Source organism: Theropithecus gelada, chromosome 14 (assembly GCF_003255815.1).
Source record: "Theropithecus gelada isolate Dixy chromosome 14, Tgel_1.0, whole genome shotgun sequence".
Classification (NCBI taxonomy): domain Eukaryota; kingdom Metazoa; phylum Chordata; class Mammalia; order Primates; family Cercopithecidae; genus Theropithecus; species Theropithecus gelada.
Window position 1 is genome coordinate 66,104,212 of NC_037682.1, and position 12,278 is coordinate 66,116,489.

The 12,278-nt window shown below is 36.5% G+C and overlaps 1 protein-coding gene across 2 annotated transcripts in view; it reads right to left on the minus strand.

Annotated features, from left to right (window-relative positions):
• The window catches only part of C2CD3 (C2 calcium dependent domain containing 3), a 155,454-nt gene that overhangs the window by 135,812 nt on the left and 7,364 nt on the right, over positions 1 to 12,278 (minus strand). For both annotated transcript variants that reach the window (XM_025358290.1, XM_025358291.1), the window contains exon 3: positions 9,720 to 9,877. In XM_025358290.1, coding sequence (XP_025214075.1) covers positions 9,720 to 9,877 — 158 coding nt within the window. The remainder of the gene's footprint in view (positions 1 to 9,719; positions 9,878 to 12,278) is intronic.

Sequence of the window (12,278 nt, forward strand, 5' to 3'; positions counted from 1 at the left end):
GAGGATGAAAAGACTGGAAAAAACCAAACTCAGTCACTGGTAGAAAAATGTCAAGCAGTCTGAGATGCTTTGAAGTCTCATGAAATCACATGCTGGCGCCTTGAAAAGATTAATAAAATTGTTAAACTTCTATCCAGGCTGATCCAGAAAAAAAATGAGAAAACAAATTACTAATATTAGGCATGAAAGAGGAGATATAATCACAATTGCTTTAGACGTTTAAAGACAGAAAAGGGATGTTATAAACAACTCTGTACCAATAAATTCAACAACTTCAATGAAATGGATGAGTTATTTGAAAATCAAACTACCAAAGCTCACTCAAAAAGAAAGATTACCTACATAAGCCCTGAATCTACTATAGAAATTAAAGTGGTAGTTAGAAACCTTCCCTATAAGGAAAAATCCAGAAACCAGTTAACTCCACTGGTAAACTCTACTAGACATTTAATCAATTCTACGTTAACTCTTCCAATAAACAGAGGAGCAACTCTTATAAAATCATTTTATGCCAGCATTACCCTCACATCTACATAAAAGACAATGCAACAAAACAATACTACAGATTAATATCCCTCCTGAACAAAAATGTAATGTTTCATTTCATCCTCACTGAAACATTAAATCACAATAATATATAAAATGGCTAATACCACATGACTCCATAGTGTTCATCATAAGACTGATAGTCTGGTTTTGTTTTTAGATATGAATCAATAAAATAGGTCATACTAACAGACCAAAAGAAAAAAATCCAAATGACTATCCTAACACATACAGGAAAAACATTTGATAAAGTTCAATACCCACGATGAAATCTCTCAGAAAATTTGGGAAAAGTGTTGTTAAAACTTGGTACTTTTCTAATTGATAAAGGACAAATATGAAAAACCTATATCTAACATCACATTTAATAGTGAAAGATACCAGACATGATGACTCTCCTGTAATTCCAGCACTTTGAGAGGCTGAGGAAGGAGGATTGCTTGTGGCCAGGAGTTTGAGACCAGCCCACCAACATAGCAAAACCCTGTCTCTACAAAAAAACTTTAAAAAACAGTGTGCATCTGTAGTCTTAGTTACTCAGAAGGCTGAAGCAGGAGGACTGCTTGAGTCCAGAAGTTTCAAATTGCAATGAGCTATGATCATGCCAGCCTGGGTAACAGAGTGAGACTTGGTCTCTTAAAAACAAAGCAAAGGAAAACAAACAGACAAAAACAAGTGAAAGACCAAATGTTTTCCTATGAAAAGGAAGAAGGAGGGAAGAATATGTTTTCTATTCAACATTATACTGGAGATCTTAGTGTGATAAGGCAAGAAAATAGAAATAAAAGGCATATAGATTAGAAAAGAAATAAACCTGTCTTTATCCACAGATGACATCATTGTCTATACAGAAAATTCTCAAGAATCAACAAAAAGCATAAATACTTTGGGATAAATCAAAATATATGCAAGCCTGCATGATGCTAGGTATAAAAGATTGTAGAAAAACATTAAAGAGCTAAACAAATGGAGAAATATACCATGTTCATGGAAGACTCAATATTGCTAAGAACTTAATTCTCTTAATTTTATCTGTATATTCTACAGTATCAACAAAAATCCCAGCAGACATTTTTTGTGGAAATTAACAAGCTGATTCTAATATTTATAAGGAAATGCAAAGAACTTAAAATAGACAAATATTTTCAAAAAGAACAAAATGAGATGGCTCAGAGGATCTTATTTCAAGGTTTACAATAAAGCTGCAGTAATACAGTGTTACTATCCTAAGGACAGAAATACTAACCTGCAACAAGGATTCCATTAAAAACAAAAAGAAATACAGATCAATGCAACAGAATAGAGTCCAGAAATAGACTCATACATATATAATCAATTGATCATATTCAAACAAAATTTAATGGGGTGGGAAAAGACAATTTTTTCAATAAGTAGTGACAGAACAAGCAGATACAATTATAAAAAAAAATAAATCCTGACCTTATTTCATATTACAGGTATACCCAAAAATTAATCAGACATGAATTATACCTAAAAGTAAAAGCCAAAACTATAAAAATCTTAGGGGAAAACAGTGGAGAAAATCTTTGCAACCTTCCCTTAATCAGGGGAAGATTTCTTAGGTAGGCCTAAGTTTACAAAAAACATAAACTATAAAAGGTAAGATCGATGGCTGGGCATGGTGGCTCACACCTGTAATCCTAGCACTTTTGGAGGCCAAGGTGGGTGGATCACCTGAGGTCAGGAGTTCCAGACCAGCCTGGCCAACATCGTGAAACCCCATCTCTACTAAAAATGAAAAAATTAGCTGGGCATGGTGGTGGGCTCCTGTAATCCCAGCTACTAGGCAGGCTGAAGCAGGAGAATTGCTTGAACCTGGAGGGCAGAGGTTGCAGTGAGCCGAGATAGTGCCAGTTCACTCCAGTCTGGGGAAAAGAGTGAGACTTTGCCTCAAAAAAAAAAAAAAAGTAAGATCGATAAACCTGATTTCATGGAAAGAAAAACTTCTGTTCTTCAAAAGACACAATCACGAAAATAAAGGAAGAACAAAAGAAAACAAAGGAAGTATATATTCAGGGCAACTTGCATTTATGCTTCTGAGTTGCAGTCCTCAAGTTGGGCCCAAATAAAGTCTCTACTTATTAAAAAAGAAAAGAAAAAGAGAAGCCAAAGGCTGTGAATATAAATATATACATACATACATACTTATAGGCCTAATGTTAAAAAAGTTCTCAAAACTAAAAAAGATAAACTTATTTTTTAAATGGGCAAAAACCTTGAACAAACAATCCACAGGAAGTATCAGGGATTGATACATTTTCCTATGAACAGGCCAAAGAGGTAATATATTAGGCTTTGCATGCCATATGGTCTCATTACTTAACTCTGCTGTTAGGCATAAAAGCCACATAGACCATATATAAATGAATGGGTGTGGCTGTGTCCTAATAAAACTATTTACAAATATAGGTGATGAGCCAGATTTGGCTTGGGGTTTGCAGTCTGTGAACTCCTGAAGAAGATAAAAGAATAGCCAAAAAGCCCATGAAAAAATAATCAACACGTTAGTCATCAGGAAACACAAATGAAAATCTCAATTAGGTATTAGTACATACTCATTAGAATGGCAAAAATGTAAAAGAGTGATCAAAAACTTAGAAGGCTGGTGAAGCATAAACACCTTCAATTTTAAGAAGAGCTGGGGTTCCTATTGGTTCCAGAGACCCTGCTTATAGCCAGCAAAAATGGTCTTTGACAACAGCCTTCTAGACATATTTGCCTTTAAGGCCTGTTCCTGGCAGGCCTCCATAGGCTCCAAGATAATGGAACAAGAGAGGAAACAAATCTTTAATTATAGCTTCTGTTTCTTCACTGTAACCACGACTTATTTCTGTACTCCTCAGTCATTCAAAATTTGACAAAATTCTCCACTACTCTATTAAAAACAATTCTTCAACAAACCCAATGACTGCAAATAAAAAAATACACAAATATTGTTGTATGAATTGACATTTAAATTGAACAAAAAATTGTGCAGGCATTCTGGGAGATAGTCTGGCAGTTCCTTAAAAAGTTAAAAACAGAGTTACCATATGGCCCAGCAATTCCACTTTCAGGCATATATCCAAGAGAACTGAAAGCATATGTTCACAAAAGAACTTATATATGAATGCTAATAGCAACATTATTAATAATAGTCAAAAAGTCAAAACAATCCAAATGTCTATCAATTTTAGAATGGGATATATCCATATTGTCAAGTATTATTCATCCACAAAAAGGAATGCACTTTTGATACATGCTATAACATGGATGAAACTTAGAAACATTACGTTAAATGAAAAAAGCCAATCGCAAAAGGCCATAGATATTATTCCATTTGTATAAAATGTCTGGAACAGGCAAATACATAGAGACAGAAAACAGGTTAGTCGTCGTCAAGGGAGGGGGAAGAGAGAAACAAGGAGTGGCTGTATTGGGTACAGTGTTTCCTTTTGGGGTGATAAAATGTTCTAGATTTAATAGTAGTGATGATTGTAAAAGCCACTGAATTGTATACTTTAAATGGGTGAATTGGCTGGGTGTGGTGGCTCACAGCTCTAATTCCAGCACTTTGGGAAGCTGACACGGACAGAACTTTGGGAAGGTGACTACTGGAGCTCAGGAGTTCCAGACCAGCCTGGACAACGTAGCAAAACCCTGTCTCTACAAAAAATAAAAAAACTGGCCAGGTGCGGTGGCTCACGCCTGTAATCTCAGCACTTTGGGAGGCCAAGGTGGGCAGATCACGAGGTCAGGAGATCGAGACCATCCTGGCCAACATAGTGAAACCCTGTCTCTACTAAAATACAAAAAATTAGCTGGGCATGGTGGCGCACGCCTATAGTCCCAACTACTTAGGAGGTTGAGGCAGGAGAATCACTTGAACCCAGGAGGTGGAGGTTGCAGTGAGCTGAGATCGTGCCACTGCACTCCAGCCTGGTGACGGAGCAAGACTCCATCTCAAAAAACAAACAAACAAAAAACAACAAAAACTTAGCTGGGGTGGTGGTGTGTGCCTGTAGTCCCAACTACTAGGGAGGCTGAGATAGGAGGATCGCTGGAGCCCAGGAGGTCGAGGCAGAGTCAGTCAAGATTGCATCACTGTACTCCAGCCTGGGCACAGAGTAAGACCCTGTCTCAAAAAAAAAAAAAAAAAAAAAAGGTAAATTTTACAGTATGTGGATGATATCTTAATTTTTTTAAAAAAACTAGGTGCTATGGAGCACACCTATAGTCCCAGCTACTCAGGAGGCTGAGGCAGGAGAACCGCTTAAGCCCAAAAGCTTGAATCTAGCCTGGGAAACAGTGAGATCCCTTCTCTTAAAAGGAAGAAAGAAAAAGAAAAATATAAAACCTTACTTAGTGGCCGGGCACAGTGGCTCATGCCTACAATTCCAGCACTTTGGAAGGCCAAGGCAGGCAGATCACTTGAAGTCAAGAGTTCGAGACCAGCCTGGCCAACAGGACGAAACCCCGTCTCTACCAAAAAATACAAAAATTAGCCAGGCATGGTGGTATGTGCCTGTAGTCCCAGCTACTTGAGAGGCTGTGGTGGCAGACTTGCTTGAATCCAGAAGGCGGAGATTGCAGTGAGCGGAGATAGTGCGACCGCACTACAGCTTGGGTAACAGCTTCTGTCTGTGTTAGCTTCCCAAAGTGCTGGAATTAGAGCTGTGAGCCACCACACCCAGCCAATTCACCCATTTAAAGTATACAATTCAGTGGTTTTTACAATCATCACTACTATTAAATCTGTCTCAAAAAAACCCCAAAGAAAACCCACCTTACCAAAACCCTGTACTACTCCCGATTTCATTTTTCCCCTAGTCATCGATCATATGCACATATGTAAATTTGAATTTCCCTTTGTCATCAATCCAAAATCATTTTTCCAGCTGGTACACAATCATAACTATGTAATTTTATCTTCTATGGATATAAAAGGTTCCACAAATAGACTATAATTTTAATATTGTTGAATAAATTGTTTTCATTTTCCCAATATTAAAAATGTATTTCCATTACTAGACTGAAGCATATAACTTCCTTCTCTTTTCATAGTATTTACTTAAGGTAAATTCCCAGGGGTGGAATTACTGAGGTAAATGATATACAATAATTCATGTGACTTTTGAAACACAATGTCAAACTGTTTGGCAGTCCTGATGCAAATTTATATCATCAACAGAAAAGCATGACTAAACCAGACTCACTTCACCATTAAGTCATCAATATAAAGTGTCACTATTTTAACATTTAATATATTATAAATGAGAATAGGATAAATACAATAAATGTTAATTTTTTTTTCAGTTAGACGAATCTATTTCTGGAATCTGTTCCACTGACAAAATTATATGCTTATGATTTTATAATATTAATAAATGCTTACATTTGGTAATGTTAGATGTTCTTTCCTTATCTTTTTTAGGCTATTTTCTTATTTAGTATTTCATTTTCTCTACACATTTTAGAATACAATTGACAAGGTATAACCCCTGGAATTTCTACGGGGTTTGAATATTCAGAATTTTCTAGAAAGTGCTCCCAATGAGTCCCCCACAGAAGAGGGACCATTCTATGTTCTTTCCCAGTATCTCATGCATATCTATCACATAATATGTATCACACAGGGTTCTGGAAAATTAAATGAAATGGCCATCTTTTATCTCTGTATATCCTAAGTTATGGCATGTAACAGTGTATGAAAAAAACGTAAGTTGATTTCTTCAATAAATAGTGCTGGAAAACTAAATACCCACATGCAAGAGAATAAGACTAGACTCCTCTCATCATACCCCCCCAAAAAAGGTTAAAAATGGAGTAGACTTAAATGTAAGATCTAGGACTATAAAATGACTAGAAGAAAACAGGGGAAATGCCTCATGACATTGGTCCAGGCAAGGATTTTTTGGGTAAGACCTCAAAAGCACAAGCAACAAAAGCAAAAACAGACAAATGGGAGTACATCAAACTAAAAAGCTCTGCACAACAAAGGAAACAATCAACACAGCAAAGGGACAACCCACTGAGTGGGAGAAAATATTTGCAAACTTGGCATCTGACAAGTGTTAATATCCAGAATATATAAGAAACTCTAACAATTTAACAGCAACAAAACATTTTTTTTTCTGATTAAATAATGAACAGAAAACTTGAATAGACATTTCTCAAAAGAAGACATACGAATGGTCAATAGGCATATGAAAAAATGCTCAACAGGGCTGGGCGTGGTGGCTCACGTCTACAATCCCAGCACTTTGGAAGGCCAAAGGTCAGGAGTTCAAGACCAGCCTAGCCAACATGGTGAAACCGTGCCTCTACTAAAAATACAAAATTAGCCAGGCGTGTTGGTATGTGCCTGTAATCCTAGCTATTCAGGAGGCTGAGGCAGGAGAATCACTTGAACCCGGGAGGTGGAGGTTGCGGTGAGCCGTGATGGCGCCATTGCACTCCAACCTGGACAACAAGAGCAAAACTTCATCTCAAAAAAAAAAAAGAAAAGAAAAAAGAAAAAAGGCTCAACATCACTATGATTATGGAAAGGCCAATCAAAACGACAATGAGATATCATCTCACTCCAGTTAGAATAGCTACTATCAAAAAAGACAGAAAGTAACGAATGATGGTGAGGACGTGGAGAAAGGGATACTCATGTATTGTTGGTGGGAATGTAAATTAGTACAATCATTATGGTCAATAGTATGGAGGTTCTTCACAAAAATTAAAAGTAGAACTACCATATGATCCAGCAATCTCACTACTTGTTATATAGTCATGCACCAGGTAACAACATTTCCATCAATGACAGACCGCATATACAACAGTGGTCCCATAAGATTATAATAAGGTTGAAAAACTCCTATCGCCTAGTGTCTGTAGTGTTGTAATGTGGTAGTGCAATGCATTATTCTATGTTTGTGGTGATGCTGATGGAAACAAACCTGCACTGCCAGTATAGCACATACAATTATGTATGATACATAATACTTGAAAATGATAATAAACAACTATGTTACTGGTTTACAATTTACTATATTATACTTTTTCTTTTTATTTTAGAGTGTAGTCTTTCTACTTATTAAAACAAAGTTAACTGTACAACAGCCTCAGGCAGGTCCTCAGGAGGTATTCCAGAAGGCACTGTTATCATAGGAGATGACAGCTCCATGTGTGTGACTGACCCTAAGACCTTCCAGTGGGACAAGATGTGGAGGTGGAAGACAGTGATAGTGATGATCCTGACCCCGTGTAGGCTTAGGTTAATGTGTGTGTTTGTGTCTCAGTTTTTAACAAAAATGTTTAAAAAGTTAAAAACATTTGAAAATAGAAAAAAGCTTATAGAATAGGGATACAAAAAATATTTTTGCATACCTGTAAAATGTGTTTGTGTTTTAAGTGTTATTACAAAAGATTCAAAAAGTTAAAAAAAAATTAAAAGTTTATAAAGTAAAAAAAGTTAAAGTAAGCTAAGGTTAATTTATTATTAAAGAACAACATTGTTTTATAAATTTAGTGTAGTCTTCTAAGTGTACAGTGTTTATAAAGTCTACAGTAGTATATGGTAATGTCCTAGGCCTTCACATTCACTCACCACTTACTCACTGCCTCACCCAGAGCAACTTCTAGTCCTGTAAGCTCTATCCATAACTGCTCTATATAGGTATATATCTTTTATCTTTTATACTGTTATTTCATCTTTTATACTGCTATCTTTTAACTTTTACACTGTTATTTTTATGTACTTTTTCTATGTTTAGATACACTTAGATATGCAAATTCTTACCATTGTGTTATAATCGTCTTCATTGTGTTACAACAGTATTCAGTAGAGTAACATGCTATATAGGTTTGTAGCCTAGAAGCAATAGGCTATACCCTAAGCCTAGGTGTATAGTAGGCTATACTATTTAGGCTTGTGTCATTACACTCTATGATGTTTGCACAAGGATGAAATTGCCTGAGGACACATTTCTCAAAATACATCCCCATCATTAGTAGTAATGCATGACTGTATATTCAAAGGAAATAAAATCAGTATGTCAATGAGATACTGATACTCTGTTTATCACAGCACTATTCACAATAGCCAAGATGTGGAATCAACCTAAGCACTCATCAACAAATCAATAGATTTTAAAAAATGTATATATACACAATGGAATACTATTTACAATAAAAAAGAATGAAATCCTGCCAATTGTGATAACATGGATGAACCTGGAGGACATTATGTTAAATGAAATAAGCCAGGCACAGAAGGACAAATATTATACTGCATGATCTCACTCATATAGAATCTAAAGAAAGTAGATCTCATACAAGCAGAGCAGAATAGTGGTTAACAAAGATTAGGGAAGGTAGCAGGGAGGGAGGATGGGGAGAGGTTGGTCAATGGGTACTATGGTACAGACAGGAGGAATAAATTCTGGTGTTCTATTGTACAGTTGGGTGAATACAGTTAACAGAATACAGTATACATGAATTGTATATTTCAAAATAGCCAGAAGAGAGGACTCACCACACACACAAAAATACAAGTTTGAGATGATGGATATGCTAATTACCCTGATTTGATCCTTACACAATGTATACATGTATCTAAACATCACACTGTACTCTAAAAATATGTGCATTATGTGTTAATTAGAAATAAAATTTACAAAGTAAGCTGAATCAATAAATGAATACATCAAAGATACCACTTACATGAGTCAAACAAGCAATTATTTTTGGTACTATATTATGAGCTATGGGAAAAACAAAGAAAGCAGAAAACAAAGGCTTGCCTCTCAGGGAATCTAGAAACTAAAAGTAAGAGGAATTAAAGAGAGCCTACTAATAAACAATTTTGGAAACTATGTAGAATTATAACTGAACAAGGATTATATAATTAATGCTTTTATGAATGTAAAAAAGAGCACAAGAAGAATGAATGCAGTAGGAGGTGTGAAGGTCTCTCGGAACTTGAGATGGCACTAAGGCACTAAGAGGATTTGGATAAGTGGGAAACAAAAGTAGGTCTACTGGGTAAAAACATGAGCAAAGGCATGAGGTGGAAACTAGCATGATATACAGGAGCCATGGACCTATCCATTCTACAAACAGACTCAACTATTTCTGCCCAAAAAGTTTATTCTATGCAGCAAATAATTAAAATATATTTTTACCTGGAGTTCTCCAAGTTTCTTAGATGTTGATGAAACAATGGTAAAAAATCCATTGATTTGATGGGTTGGAGAAAGTTGAGCTAGTCCATTGATCTGAACTCTACCAATTGGAAGATGGTCAAGTTTGGTGATTACTTCCAACACCAGCACAGCCATATCTAATCAGAAACAATTACAACACGGATATTTTTCATTTATTTTTCTTTTCTTTTTTTTTTTTTTTTTTTTTTGAGACGGAGTCTCGCTCTGTCGCCCAGGCTGGAGTGCAGTGGCCAGATCTCGGCTCACTGCAAGCTCCGCCTCCCGGGTTCACGCCATTCTCCTGCCTCAGCCTCCCGAGTAGCCGGAACTACAGGCGCCCGCCACCGCGCCCGGCTAGTTTTTTGTATTTTTTTAGTAGAGACGGGGTTTCACCATGTTAGCCAGGATGGTCTCGATCTCCTGACCTCGTGATCCGCCCGTCTCGGCCTCCCAAAGTGCAGGGATTACAGGCTTGAGCCACCGCGCCCGGCCTATTTTCTTTTTTAAGAAGTGCGTAGACGGGTATATGCAGAAAAGCTTTTTAACTTGAAAAAAATATTTTATGTTGGGTAACACCATTGCATTGGTGAAAGTGAGGGAAATTAGGTACTTTAATATGTTGCTAATAGGATGGCTAACCAGAAAGCAATTTAGTAATAACATAAAAAAGTAGAAAAGCACATATCCTTTTTCCATGAAATTCTACTCTGTTTTTTTTTTTTTTTTTCTTGAGACAGGGTCCCTCTGTCACCCAGGCTGGAGTATACTGGCACAATCATAGTTCACTGCAACCTCGAACTCCTGGACTCAAGTGATCCTCCTGTCCTAGTCTCACAAGTAGCTGAGACTAGAGGCACACACCACCATACTGGGTAATTTTTTTTATTTTTATAGAGACAAGGTCTCACTGTGTTGCCCAGGCTGATCTCAAACTCCTGGCCTCAAGTGATCCCTCTGACCTTGGCCTCCCAAAGTGCTGGGATTACAAGTATGAGCCACCAAGGCAAGCCTACTCCTTAAACTTTATTTTACAAACTGTAAATTGATCTATGTACCAGAATATTAAATAAGCTGCATTTTTTTTTACAACAGCAAAATGGTGAAAAATAAAGTAATAAAAAGAATATAAGTAGCTCTATCTATACTGATACGGAACAACATCCAAGATGAATTGCTAAGTAGAAAAAAAGTGCTAACTCTCTCTATATATAATTTGTGTAAATAAAAGGAATTATGCAAAGAAGCTTTTATTAGTATAGAATATATTTTATAAGTAAATATATTCTTGTGTAAAGACACACAAGAGACTGGTAACCTTTCATACCTTTAAAATGTTTTACCATGTGCATGTATTTCCTAATAAAAAAAGTGATACAACTGATAGAAAATACAACTAATTTTAAAACTACAACAGAGATAACAATTAACTATCTGGGCAAAGTAATTTAACTTAAATTATTTTAATTTCAAATAATCACTTATCATACCATTCTGGGCATAGAGGAGTATGAACCCAAGATCAAAAGAACAATAAAGATTTAGAGAAGAACGACAAATACCACACACTGAGGAAAAAATAAATCAACTGAACAAAAATATTTAGCATAGCAAGTATTTGATAAGAAAAATACCCTTAAAAGAGTATTGTTAAATGTATTTGCTGAGAACTCAGGCTTTGGTTTTGACACACAGAGCAACAAATCTCAGTTTTCATTCTCATCATTTCTAGTTCTGAAATGGACAAAGGATTGCCCTTGCATAGCTGCACGGGTTGGTCTCTGCCTCCCAGGAGTATCTAATTGCATACTCTTGGGTTATATCTGGAGCACTGAGCTATTGAGAGCACTTGGAACCAAGAAAAATGAAAATAAACTTCTCGACTATCGTCTTTAACTAGTCACTTAAGACTAATACCTTCATGCCCAGAGGAGAAGAAATATAATGTATGCATATGGAATCTAAGATCATTTCAGAACAGTTTAACTTCTGAGTATTTTCTTAACCAAAGTTGAGAAAATGGTTCATTTTCACCCTTTGTTCAATACTGTAGTGAAAAGCATGTAGGAATTATTATTAGAAGACCCGTGATTGTGTTCTGACTGCAATATTCACAAGCTATTTCTGTATAAGCCATCATTGTCTGTAAAGTAGGCTCATAACATTTGCATCACTGCTGTGTGAGGAACTGGGGTTACTGCAAGCAGAACACTAGTACAGTGTCTTCCCACATGGTAGTTGCTGAATGGTTGTTAAATGACTTTAGGCAAATTACTTGACATATCATAGTACCTGTGTAACAACTTGATATGGTTTGGCTGTGTCCCCACCCAAATCTCATCTTGAATTGTAACTCCCATAATCCCCACATGTCATGGGAGACCAGGGGGAGATAACTGAATCACAAGGGCGGTTCTCCCCATCCTGTTTTCATGATAGTGGGTTAGTTCTCATGAGCTCTGACGGTTTTATAAGGGGCTTCCCGCTTTGCTGGGCACTCATTTTTCTCTCCTGCTGCCATGTGAAGGACTTGTTTGCTTC